The sequence below is a fragment of the Podarcis erhardii genome, assembly GCF_964252035.2.
Source record: "Podarcis erhardii genome assembly, chromosome: 16".
Classification (NCBI taxonomy): domain Eukaryota; kingdom Metazoa; phylum Chordata; class Lepidosauria; order Squamata; family Lacertidae; genus Podarcis; species Podarcis erhardii.
Window position 1 is genome coordinate 504,380 of NC_138514.1, and position 13,634 is coordinate 518,013.

The following is a 13,634-nucleotide window of genomic DNA, read 5'->3' on the forward strand; positions in this document are numbered from 1 at the left end:
TACGCCTCCCGTTTCACCTTCCTCCTAGAAGCCAAAGGGGTCACCGACGAAGAAGATGCCAAGAAGAGGGCGATATTCTTCAGCGTCTGCGGAGAGGAGACGTTTGAAATCGCCCGGGCTCTCCTTGTGCCTGAAGACATCGCTACTGTTCCATACAAAACAATAATGGAACAGCTGAAGGGGCACTTTTCACCACAGCCCTCAGTGGTGGCTTGTTGAAATGCCTTCTACGCAAAGCGGCAAGCCCCTGGGGAAACCATAACTGGGTTTGTGACCTCTCTCCGCCAAGCCGTCTGGTTCTGCAACTTCTCAGAGTTGGAGAACATGCTTCGTGACCGCCTCGTCGGTGGCCTGAAGGATGAGAAGCTGCAACAACGCCTCTACGCTAAGAAGGACCTAACGTTCCAGGTCGCTCTGGAGGACGCCCTGGCAACGGAAGCTGCCGAGAGGTCGACGCAAGAGGCACGGCCGAGCCTGCCATCGCAACCGAGGGTCCACCACGAAGACCTCACCGACGACTCAGGATCTGACAGGAGGAGGTGCACCGAGTACAGCAGCGCACTCAAGCAGCACACATACCACAGCTGCCTCGACGAGAAGGAGGGAACTGTGCAAGCTGCGGGGAAAGTCACAAGAGGAGGACCTGCCGTTTCCACAACGCAGAGTGCAGGCAGTGCAGAAAATTGGGACACATCACCCGGGTGTGGCGGGCTCGGCCCACCCGACGCCAGGCATCAGATGACCAATCCAAGAGCCCTAGGTCCTGGGGCCCAACACACCAAGGCAACTCACGGACTTCCAGGTATACCAGCTCACGGACTTCCAGGTATACCAGTTGCCCCACCCCAACGTAGAGAAAATTTATGTAGAGGTACAGATAGAGGGGGCTCCGTGCCGCATGGAGCTTGACACGGGTTCAACTCTATCCATAATCTCGGCAAGGACCTTAAGGAAACTGTGTCCTACTGGGGGTCCCAAACTCAAGCCGGCCCCATTCACCCTCCGGGACTTCCAGAAACGTAAGGACCCCACAATGGGGGTGGGGACCTTCAGGGTGCAATATCGAGGGCGGATGCAGCAACTGGACTTGCTTGTGGTCAAGGGCCCCTACATTAGCTTACTAGGATTGGCATGGTTTGGACCACAGGGGCTAGCCGTCACCGGGGTGAACCACACTAGCTTACAAGTGGACGTGGACGCCATATGCAAGGAATTCCCGGGGGTTTTCAATGGGAAATTGGGACAGTATACAGGCCCCCCCATTGCTCTACAGCTTGACCCCGCAGTACGACCTGTCAGGCTCAAGGCCCGCCGGGTCCTGTTTGCCCTGAAACCCCGCATAGACGAGGAATTGGACCAGCTCGTGGAGCAAGGAGTGCTGGAGCCGGTGCCTAATGCCCCTGGGAAACCCCAATCGTCACACCTGTCAAGCCTAATGGTTCAGTCCGCATCTGCACAGACTACAAATGTACCATAAACAAGGCCCTCATGGCCAACGCATACCCAGTGCCAGTGGTCAGCCATGTCCTTGCCACCCTGGCTGGGTCAAAATTTTTTGGCAAGCTGGACTTGGCCCAAGCATATCAACAGCTGCCAGTAGATGAGGCCACAGCAGAGGCACAGACAATTGTGACGCACAGAGGAGCGTTCAGGGTAAAGCGGCTGCAATTCGGTGTCAGCGTGGCACCAGGCTTTTCCAGAATCTAATGGACTCTCTCCTTAAAGGGATTCCTGGCGTCACCCCCTTCTTTGATGATGTGTTGATTGCGGGGCCCACACCAGAGGAGTTTGAGGACCGCCTCCGCACCGTTCTGCACCGTTTCCAGACGGCGGGTCTCAAGGTGAAGCGGGAAAAATGTCTACTAGGAGTGCCTCAGGTAGACTTTCTGGGATTTATGATGGACGCAGAAGGGGTCCGCCCGACTGGAGACAAGGTACGGGCCATTTGTGATGCCCCAGCACCCAAGATCAAGACTGAACTTCAGGCCTTCTTGGGACTATTGAACTTTTACCATTCCTTCCTTCCCCACAAGGCGGCAGTAGCGGAGCCCCTACACAGACTCCTGGACAAGAGGGCCCCTTGGGTGTGGGGCCAGCGCCAGCGCCATTCCAGGCAGTCAAGAACTTGCTTGTCTCAAACTCGGTCTTGGCACACTTCGACGAGAGGCTGCCGGTGGTGCTAGCATGCGACGCCTCGCCCTATGGCATCGGCGCTGTCCTGGGACACCAACTCCCGGATGGAAGAGAGGTACCGGTGGCATACTTTTCCCAGACAGTCAACGCAACCGAGCGGAACTACTCACAAATCGACAAGGAGGGTCTGGCAATCGTGAAGGGAGTAAAAAAATTCCATGATTTCTTGTACAGGCGGCCCTTTACCTTGGTGACTGACCACAAGCCGTTGCTTGGCTTGTTTGCCCCCGAAAAGCAGACCCCCCAAGTACTGTCTCCTCACGTCCTCAGGTGGTCAATTTTCCTTGCCAGCTACCAGTATGCACTGATTCACCGCCCTGGGAAGGCGATGGGCCATGCGGACGCCCTCAGCAGGCTACCACTACCGGAAACAGGCCCTGACCCAGCACCTGCACAAGAGGTTATGAGCCTGGAGCTGCTTCCCGACCACCCTATTCAGGCAAAAGAGGTTGCACACAATTCCAAGAAAGATAGGGTCATCTCCTGGGTCCTGGACTGGGTGTGGAGGGGATGGCCCAGCAGCAGCCCCGGGCCAGAATTCGCCGGCTACACAACCCGCAAACATGAACTGTCGGCCCACAAGGGGTGCCTGTTATGGGGAAGCAGGGTCGTTGTTCCCCAGCCCCTCCGCAAAAGGGTCCTCACAGCCCTACACGAGACACACCCAGGGGTAGTGAGAATGAAGGCCCTTGCCAGGAGTTATGTGTGGTGGCTGGGGATCGACGGAGAGATAGAGGCCTGGGTTAAACACTGCCAGGCCTGCCAAGAATCCCGCCCAGATCCCCCAAGGGCCCCAGTCCAGTCCTGGGAGTCTGCCCGAGCACCATGGTCACGCCTGCATGTGGACTTCGCTGGCCCCTTTCAGGGGAAAACATTCTTCATAGTGGTGGACTCCTACACCAAATGGCTGGAAGTCGCACTGGTACCGTCCACTTCCACGTCCACAGCCATCTGGGTACTACGCAGGCTTTTTGCAACCCACGGGCTCCCTGACACTCTCGTCTCAGACAACGGGACTGCATTTACATCAGGAGAATTCCAAACCTTCACAGTGCAGAACGCCATCTGCCACATCCGTTCGGCGCCATTCCACTCTGCCACCAATGGCCAAGCAGAACGCATGGTGTGGACCACCAAGGACACCCTCCGCCGCATGACGCAAGGGGATTGGGAGTACCACCTTGCCACATTCCTTCTAGCACAGCACCCCCAGCCCAACGACTGGCCGGAGCCCCGCTGAACTACTAATGGGTCGGCGCCTTGCAATCAGATTGGACCGCCTTCACCCCAATAGAGCTCAGGATGAGGTAGTGGTGGGGGAAGGCAGGAACCCCCGGACCTTCATGGGCCAGGACCCAGTGTATGCAAAGAATTTTGGGGCAGGCCCAGCATGGGTACCCGCCACAGTCACCAGGGTCACTGGCCCCGTGTCGTATGAGGTGCTAACGGATGGAGGGCAATGCTGGCGCCGCCACTGCAACCAGATATGGCGATGATTCCCGGGAGAAAACCAGGAGGAGGACAGGTCAGAGGAGTCCCAAGGGAACAGTGGGGCAATGAGGCCCATAGAACAAGAGGGGCCAGCAGGAGAGGCAGAATCAGTAAATACAGAAAGGACACGCAAGGCCGAAAGGACACCGGAACCAGAACCATGATTGAGCTGGTTGCACCAGACCAAACGGCCCCATCACAGGCAGCATCCTTGGAACAAGAGCCAGAACCTGAACCCCAGACCAGGGAACACCCCAGGCCGCAACGCACACGTAGGCCGCCGGCGTACCTCGAGGACTATGAATGCGACCTCCCGGGCAAAACTGGAACTTAGAGGGGAGGGGTGTCATGTACTGAGTTGAATAGGATCCAAACTGCAGCAGTCTGATTGGTCCTAGAACAATAGGATTCAGAATGCAGCAGTCTGATTGGTCCTAGAACAATGCAGCAGTATGATTGGTCAGCAGGAGCCACCCAATCCAGCTCTAGATAGAAGTGAATCCACAACCTGATTGGCCTACAGGAGAAGACCCGAATTAGCCAATCATGTGCAGCCCATTGTGTAAATAATGTATATAAAGCAGATACTTTGAGGGGACTTCCATTCCTCCTCACCACTATGAGCTGAATAAAGAGCATGAAATCACTTTGCGACTCTGAGTATATTTCAGGAAGATTAGAGACTGGGCAATAGTTGGCCATATTGGCCGCATCTAAAGAAGGCTCCCTCAGAGAGAGAAGCATTCACTACCCCGCAGAGCCCATCGCCCAGCCCTTCCCGGCTAGCTTTTATAAGCCAGGATGGGCAAGGAGATAGGTAGTTGGTTTCAGTCGTCCAAGCAGCCTGTCCACATCCTCAGAGGTAACAGATTGGAACTGACCCCACGCAACTTGACTAGACAGGACTCTAGCACTTTCCCGCCCCAGTCCTGTTCCCACAGTAGAGTCTACCTCTTCCTGAATCTGAGCAAAAAACTTTGCAAAACCATTGCAGGAGATCATGTGGCCTGTACTGGGCCCCGATGGAGCAGGTGGTTCCGCTAAATTATGAACCACCTGAAAGAGTCTCCTGCTGCTGTTTTCTGCAGATGCAATAGAGGCTGTGAAGAAGGTCTTCTTCGCCGTCACTATCACCACTTGTAGGCTTGACATTGAGCGCTAACCCGTGTCCGGTCAGATTCAGAATGAGTTATCCGTCACTGGCGCTCTAGCCATCTCAGCGATTGTTTCATTGCCCTCAGATCCGTGGAAAACCAAGGGGCTGTCTGGGCTCCATGCAATCGGAGAGGGCGCTTCAGAGCCAAACAATGGAATGTAATGGAGCCCGGTACACTTCCCTGTCCCGATCTGAGCTTCAAGCTCTCTTCCTGGCTCTCAGCAGAGTATTGCAGCAGCAGAAAGGTGCCTTGTGTCGGTGATAAATCAAAGACTGTACGCAGGCTTTTTGCTAATCTAAAGAAGTCTTTAATGAGTAGAAAAACATCATAAATCAACCCAGAGATCGAGCGGACATCTTCTCCAGCTGAACAGCCAAAACGAAAGAAACTCAGGGCAAATGGCACCCACTGAGCCTTCATGTGAATCGGTACAACAGCCAGGTTGAGACTCAGTGCAACTGGTGGGTCCTTGTTGCACCCCAACACCCCATGAAACACAGCTGCGAACTCGTCACAGATGGCCTCGTAGCTGAACTGGCTGATGTGTTGCACCCTGGTGACATGGATGCCCAGTGCATCGAACCAGTTGAGGCCAAGGAGGCTGGTGAGGTAGCCATCAACAACCACCAGCTGCAGGGGTCTGCTAAAATGATTGAATTTGACTGCGAATGGGCTGATGCCCCAAACAGGCACACACCTCAAACAGTTGCAGTTTTTTCCCCTTCTGGCAGATGCGACGGTACATCTCTGCAGAAATAATTGAAAGCACTGACCCGAAGTTAACCTCCATTTTGCATGGGACCCCCTGGAGACTTGAGAAGTCACAGGTTGGCTGCTGCACACTCTGAATAGACATGGCAGCTGGCCTCATTGTGCAGGCACAGTTTGTGATGGTGCGGCATTCTTCCACACGTGAAATCCCACGACGACCCTCCCCAGTCCCTAACATTGGTTGCCGGGTGTGTGCTGGAGGTATGTGCTGCTCCTTCATTTGGCAGGTGTGTGCAATATGGCCGACACTGGGCGTCGTGGAAACAGCATGATTGGCGTTCATGCAGGCCCCCACAACTGGTGCAAGGCACCCCTGTTGGCCAAAACGCTTGGATGAGTCAAGGAGCAGTCTCAGGACCTCCTCGTCTTCCTCACTGTCCACAATCTCCTCAGAATGCACAGCCTCAGCCTTCCGTGCCATGGGTGGGCTGTGCGCTTGGCGAGTCTCTCTCGTTTTGTCAGCTGTCTCTGCTGTCAGGGCCTCATGTAAGGCAACCTGGAAGGCGGCGCTGTAGCTTCAGACACAATACGGTCACAGAACATTGTCTCCAGGTCACTGAAGTTGCAGTGGCAAAGCTGCAACAAAGGCCACAATGGGTTCACCTGAGGCCTGGTCTCATTTGTAGAAGGCATACCGGCAGGCAATCTCTGAAGCGAAGTGCATCCTCAGCCTCAGCATTATTGCATCAAACGTCTTGTTTAGCTTGGCTGGGGCCACCAGAGCCTGGGCAATCTCAAATGTAGCAGGCCCACACACTGAACAGCATAGCCCGCTTCAGTTTGGAGACAGTCACCTTATTGGCTATGAGGAAGAACTCAAGCCAGGTGGCATAGGAGTCCCATTTCCCTGTAACCGTGGTGTCAAATTCCTCAATGCGGCCATGGGTGGCAATGATATTCGCTCTGTGTGATCTGCCTTGTGGCTGCAGTCAGTGATTTCAGTTCAGCTGAGGCGAAAGTTCCCCAGCAGTGATTTCAGCTTGTGGAAGCTAGCCAGGACTGTATACCTAGCCTAGCAGCCCACCTCCATCGCCAGTGAAATGTAGGTGGGTTGCCACGAGGCAAGACACAGTGATAACAGCAAGAACCTTTATTGAACTACATAACTGGGAAACAGAAGCAAAGCAAGTGCTTATATACATTTCTGGAAACCTTGGCCACTACCACTCCCAACGTGATTGGCTGTCTAAACTTCCAAGCTGCGAATCGCGACTCAGAATTCAAGGGGCAATGGCAGCGGCCCAAATCCTGAAATATCTGTGATTGGACATCATGTATCGAATCAGAACACAGGAGCTCAGACTCAAGCTAAGGCAAACAAAGACCACTGAATACATAACAATCTAGGGACACAAGGTTCAAGAATACCGTACTAGAGGTCATTAGACTCCCGGCTCCACCCCTCGACCTGTCCTAGGTTACACCACTGATTCTACCCAGATGTCAGAATTTTGAAAGCCAAAGGTCAGCAGGTGTGATGGGAAAATACTAGATCAATCTTTTTTAAAAAAAATGTTATAGGTATCTGCACACCAGCATTGGTATCAGGATTCTTATTCTATCTTTATATTATTTTATATGTTGCTATCCCTGTAACTTGTCTCATTCTGGCTGAGTAAAGAGATGCATAAATTGAATAAAAGGAGCTCCTCCTAAGCTGCTCCTTGAAAAACTGCCTTTCCCACGTAGCCCTGGAGAGGTGATGACTGCTAAACATATTCACAAAGCAATATGCCACACATCTGATACTATTAGGAAAATAATGTTGCTTTTACTCACTCCTTTCCTGTTGCACTTTTTCACTGGATCACAAGTTGTTTTTAATACAGACCTATCCACACACTTCTGGGTCATGCAAACCTAAAAAATAAAATTGGGACCACTTCAGGCAAAGACGCAGCCAGATGGAATAATAGCCATGGGGGACAGGGACTCAGATGAGCAGCGCAAGGGGAGAAGTGGGAGGGAAAAGGCTTAAATTAAAATGGGGGGATGCAAACGAGCCGTGCAAGGGCAGAAGCGGGAGGGGAAAGGCTTAATTACTATGCAGGGGACTCAGATTTGCTGCGCAACAGGAAAAACGGAAGCTCGGGAGCACGTTCGGCTTCCGGGGCAAAGTTTACAAACTGGAACGTCTACTTCCGGCTTTGCAGCATTCGGGTTCTGAGTTGTTCGTGAACCGGGCAGTTCATAAACGGAGGTATATCATTACAATAACAGGTCATATCTGCACTATACAGTATGCTACCACTTTAAACAATTATGGCTTCCCCCAAAGAATTCTGGGAGCTGTAGTTTTGTTAAGGGTGCTGAGAGTTAAGAGATCCCTACTCCTCCCACTCCAGAGCTATAATTCCCAGAACAATGTAACAGTCAATCCCTCTTTCCAGAAAACGCTGGGAATTGTAACCTCATGAGGGGTACAGGGGTATATCATATAGTGACAGGTTGGGAAGTCTGTACAATGCATGATAAAAAAGTATGTTGTGTAAATAGAAAACTTGAAAATGTGTGTGTGTGTGTAGCTTTGATGACTTTAAAAGGGACTGAACAAATTCATGGACAGATCTAGCCAGCGGCAACATGGAGAGACAGCACGACACTGAATATACCAGACCCTTGCAAATGCACATCCCATTGCCTTGCTGCGCCACATCGCAAAGCAGTTGTTTGCTCCAGTTCACTTTTGCAGGATAGAGACCCCAACATTCCTGGCAATTTGTCCACACCAACAGAACTGCACTATCCCGACCAGAAATTAAACCTGTTGGGACTGCTTCAGAATCCATGCTTCAGACCCTTACCTTATTATCCCCACAGATGGAGCCATCGCGAACCAAGAATGGGTCCTTCACTCCCGGCCCTTTCATGTAGTCCAAAGTGACACACAAGCGATTCTGCACCTTTGCATAAATTATCGCTGCATTTTCAATAGCATAAGGCTTTTTACCTGGATATTCACACACCAGCTTGCCACACTTGAGGTCCCTGCAAAAGAAGCATGGGTGTGTGGGAGGACTCACAGGTGATATCAGATGCCTAGAATAATGAATCTCCCATAACACAGCTATTGGAGAACCTACAGGTAAAGTGTTGGTTCATTGCCAGAATTCCTGAAAAAGGGAATTGCATGAGCATAGCTCAAACCAAGCCTTATTAGGAATGGTTGAAGGAGCTGTGTATGTTTAGCCTGGAACAGAGGAGACTGAGAGGAGATATGATAGCCATCTTCAAACATCTCAAGGGCTGTCACATGGAAGAGGGAACAAGCTTGTTTTCTCCTGCTCTGGAGGATAAGATTCAAGTTACAAGAGAGGAGATTCCAACAAAACACCAGGGAAAACCTTCTTACAGTGAGAACTCACAGTGGAACTTTGGGAGTTCCTTTGGGAGGTTGTGAACTTGGAGGTTTTTAAGCAGAGGTTGGATGGCCATCTGTACAGATGCTTTAGCTGAGATTCTTGCATTGCAGGGGGCTGGACTAGATTAACCTTGGGACCCTTCCAACTCCACAATTCCATGACCCTACGATTCTATTAGAATTGACCTGGAAATATGCTGCACACAGGCCAGCAAAGCCATATGGTGATGCTTTGGACTACAATTCCCATCAGCCCAAGCATCACAGGATTGGCTGGAAATGATAGGAGGTGCAATCCAAAACACATGGAGGACACCAGATTCGGAAAGGTTGTGTAACCATTTGGTATGCTCGTTGTTCTAGTCCAGGTGTGGGGAACATTTGGCTCTCCAGATGTTGCTGAACTACAGCACCAATCAGCTCCAGCCTACATGGTTAATGGCCAATGCTGCTGCATTGTACTGCAGCAGCACCTGGAAGGCCAAAGTTTTTTCACACCTGTTCTAATTTGCTCCTCATAAAACTGCTGAGGAGAAGGCTATTTTGGTCCTGGACTGGAACACACCAGATTGCCAGTTATGTCGAACAGAACTCAGGCACTATATAACAGTTATAACAGTAGTTTAACCAAATTTGTGACTTTTGCATGAAAGAGGGAGCCATATTTCTAGTAGTTTTACCACATCTCTTGTTTGCCTGGACTATGACCTCTGTATCATGCTGTCAAGTGATGCTGATTCAAATGAGTTTTAGCACACATCAGGTGCAGGTGTGTCACAGAATAAGTTGTACCCTGTATATCCACCCTGTAAAACTTCCTGCTGCACAAACACCGCTGCTTTGGGCAGTATTCCATAAATGCTCTTAGTGATAGGAATGTGACCTTCTCATCACACAATTTCCATTTTTGTTCAAAACGTACTGCCACTGACAGTTCTCATATCCTTTGGCAGAGGAACCACAATGTCCCATCCTGTCCTTTTGACTGTTGATTTCCTCATAACACTGAGATGATCCACTTTTTGAATCTGCAATATAGATCAGAATTATTATTTCTTGATATGAAGCATTTTCATCCTATTCTTTAGCAGCAGTGGCAGCAGCAACAACAAAAGGTTTTCAGAATGGCACAGAAATATCATTGATAAGATGGTTCCTGCTCTCAGGCTTACAATCTAAAAGACAAAAGGGACTGAGAGGGAAGTGGAGGGGAAGAAAGCTCAGGTACTAGTTCTTAGAACTTACGACATTCTTCTAACGATTACCGTATTTTTCCGTGTATAAGACTAGGTTTTTCCCCTTTAAAAAATGTAAAAAATTAGGGGGCATCTTATACTCTGGGCCATCTCCCCCCATTTTCTTAAATCTGAGTCCCCAAAAATATCCATGGGGGGGTCTTATACATGGGGCTGTCTTATAGATGGAAAAATACGGTAGCTAGAATGGAATGATTCAGTGGGGAGGAACCAAACCTGTTGGGTCTTTCAGATAAGCAGACAGAGAGGCCCCACAATCCCATTGCTCTCTTTCCTGAGGCTGCAGATTGGGGACATAATGCTCTGTAATGGCCTGTCAGACACCTCAGAACACTCTTTGCTACCCCTGCCAGTCCCTGAAAAGGGATGCATGAGTAATGTACACAGCAGCTTCAAGGAGACTGCTGCATCTCTTGAAATCTGCCAGATTAAAAATCAAAATCTTCTAGTCTGAATACTGGGTGAGGTGTGGGGAATGAAGGACAGAGAAGGAAAGAGAGAAGGGCTGTTCAGAAGGGAGAGATGAGAGAAAGAACTGCTTTCAGTTACCTTTTCCAAATACTTTGCGGCACCACAAATCTGCACTTTGGCATGTTCCTTCCATGCAAATCCCTGTCTCCCCCTCACAATTCTGTCCATCCTGGACATAAAAATTCTCTGTGCACTCAGCAGAGGTACCATTGCAGTACTCCTTCAGATCACAGTATTCATCTTTAGTGCCTCTGCATAATGTGCCTTTTGCTTTCAACTGGCAGGAAGAAAAGAGAAAGGAAAGCTCTGAGTTGCATTTCAGGCCTCTGAGACATTGATCTTTGCAGGCATTTTGGCACATACTTAGACCTCAAGTATGTGGATGCTACCTTCTCCTTAATAATGTGTGGCCAAGACTGGGGGGGGGGGGATCCTGCCATCACATCAGCATTGTTTCCAGCACTCTATGAAGTGGTGCAGGGGTGGGAAACAGGGTTGTTTTTGTTGTTTCTGCTAATAATTGTAATAGTAATAGTATTTATGCAATGGACATGTAATAGACAATAGTAATTGTCAGCTGCTCAGTGAAAGCACACAAAACGTTTCCTTGCAACTTAGAACAGTTCTCAAGAGCATAAGCACAGGTAAAGGAACACATTAAAACAAAAGCATGCAATTTTGTAAAATCCACAAAATAATCCCTAGAAATAGCAGCAAGCAGTTCGAAAGCATGCAGTGCAAGTAGATAAATAGGTACCGCTCCGGCGGGAAAGTAAATGGTGTTTCCGTGTGCTGCTCTGGTTTTGGTGTTCCATTGCACCAGAAGCAGCTTAGTCATGCTGGCCACATGACCCGGAAAAACTGTCTGTGGACAAACACCGGCTCCCTCAGCCAGTAAAGTGAGATGAGCGCCGCATCCCCAGAGTCGTTCGTGACTGAACTTAAGTCTCAGGGGTCCTTTACCTTTATATTTGGCTAATGAAATAGTGTCACATCCCAGCTTCACATTCATGTGACCAAGGAGAAGGGAGTCCAGCCTGCTCCCTAATGATGGACTGTTTAAGCCTACTGTTCTTTCAAATATGTTTTGTTCACACCCTTAAAATACATAACACAGATTTGTATAAATAACAATACCCACTGAATAGACTGAAATTACATAAAACAAGAAATCTGATCCCTTCCATACATCAGTAGTATGACCATCTCGCTGTATTACAACTCCATCAAAGAAACAATCCACCTGGGTGATTCCACGTTCTAGCATTATGAAAGAGAAACTCTCTATCCACTGTCTCCATATATTCTGCATCTTAATCATGGATCCTATTCCTCAGCAAAGGCCCTCTGGAGGCTGCTTGTGGGCTTTATATATCTCATTGGGAGCTTTATATATCTCATATGGAGCTTGCCTCCATATTCAAAATTTGCTTTGCATCCCTCACCATCCTACAATCCTGCTTTGGGGAATAGCTTGAACACAAAAGGTCTCAGGTTCAATCCTCAGTATCTCCAGGTAGGGCTGAGACTGTCCCCTGTCTGAAACCCTGGAGAGTGCCTGCCGGTCAATGAAGACAAGATTGAGCTAAATGGGCCAATAATTACATAAACTTTGCTGTCTTTACAACCCCATTCATTCCAATGCAAAAGAAACAAAACACAAACAGTGGGGAGGAGGTGTAAACAGTTTTGTGAATCGAAAGCAACAGTAACAGTGAACATTGGACTGATTTCCATTCTGGACACGGGACAAACAAGTGAACATGGATGATTCTGTCAGAATTCTCTGGCATCTCTAAGAGGGCATGGGGCTTGAGGCTAGCTTACCCTGCAATACCTCGACCAGCAACAATCACCATGGGCACAGGCTTTCCCTCTTCTCAACAGACAATTTGGCTCACAGCATGGATTGCTTTCACATTCCTGGAAGGGGGAAAATGGGATAGCAGGAGTCAGGAACCTATAGACACATTGCAGTCCACTTTGAGAGAAATGTTGGAAGGGCCAGGTGATCAACTCCAGTACTTGGAAGGGCCAGGTGATCAACTCCATTACTCTACCTCACCCCACTATGCAAACTCAACTCACACAACGGAAGCATCCCAGCTGGTGGTGACCTGTGACAGGGCCTTATTGATGGTGGCTCCCCATTTGTGTAACGTCCTCCCTAATGGGGTGTCAATCTCCTTCATCATCAGCTTTTAGGAAAAAATTTAAAATACTCCTGTTTCAATTTGGGCATTTGATGGCTGAAAGACCTGTCCCTGGCAACCCCAAAATTATCAGCAATTATCAGCAGGCATTTTAAGTAAGCTTTCTGTTTTATCCACTGTATGATTTCTGGCAATCTGATTAAGTGGTACAAAAACTGCCGAAATAAATATAAATAACACTGACAGTCCCCAGGCCTTCCTTCTGGCTTGCATAACATCTGAAAAGGGAGGAAGAAGAGAAAGACACACAGCACACAATACTTCCTGGACACGGGGGACTGTGCAAACCACACACACAGCCTTCCCTGGGGTGAGATTTCAAGATCCATCCAGGAAGGGAACATTCCTTTTGCCAATGGGTTCCACAAACACTAGTAGGCAGCAGCAGCTTCCAGAGGCTTCCAATCCCAGGAAAGGGACAGAGGAGGTAGCTTAAGCCCCACCAGAGTGTTTGGAGTTCCAAGGCAAAGTTCAGATAGACTTTATTATTATTATTATTCAGAAATCGCCTTTTACATACATGTCTTGAGGTGGTAACAGACATATAAAAACAGCTAAAATAGTTTTTTGAACAGTACAAAAAACAGTCATACATAGGTTTTAAAGTAATACAAACTGAACACCTAAGGCAGAGACCTTTTCAGGCAGCTGGAAAAGTGTGGAAGTTAGGAAGGCCAAGTTGTTTTGTGCAAATTGCCTCTCTCACCAGCATTCCCCTTGT

At 49.3% G+C, this 13,634-nt stretch overlaps 1 protein-coding gene across 3 annotated transcripts in view; it reads right to left on the minus strand.

Moving 5' to 3' along the window:
• Window positions 1-13,634, minus strand: part of LOC309331595 (disintegrin and metalloproteinase domain-containing protein 2-like) — a 58,115-nt gene that overhangs the window by 16,780 nt on the left and 27,701 nt on the right. For all 3 annotated transcript variants that reach the window (XM_081843879.1, XM_081843877.1, XM_081843878.1), the window contains 5 exons: window positions 12,528-12,623; window positions 10,779-10,977; window positions 9,896-10,001; window positions 8,417-8,600; window positions 7,392-7,472 (listed from right to left, as the gene is read on the minus strand). In XM_081843879.1, the coding sequence (XP_081700005.1) occupies window positions 7,392-7,472; window positions 8,417-8,600; window positions 9,896-10,001; window positions 10,779-10,977; window positions 12,528-12,623 (666 nt within the window). The remainder of the gene's footprint in view (window positions 1-7,391; window positions 7,473-8,416; window positions 8,601-9,895; window positions 10,002-10,778; window positions 10,978-12,527; window positions 12,624-13,634) is intronic.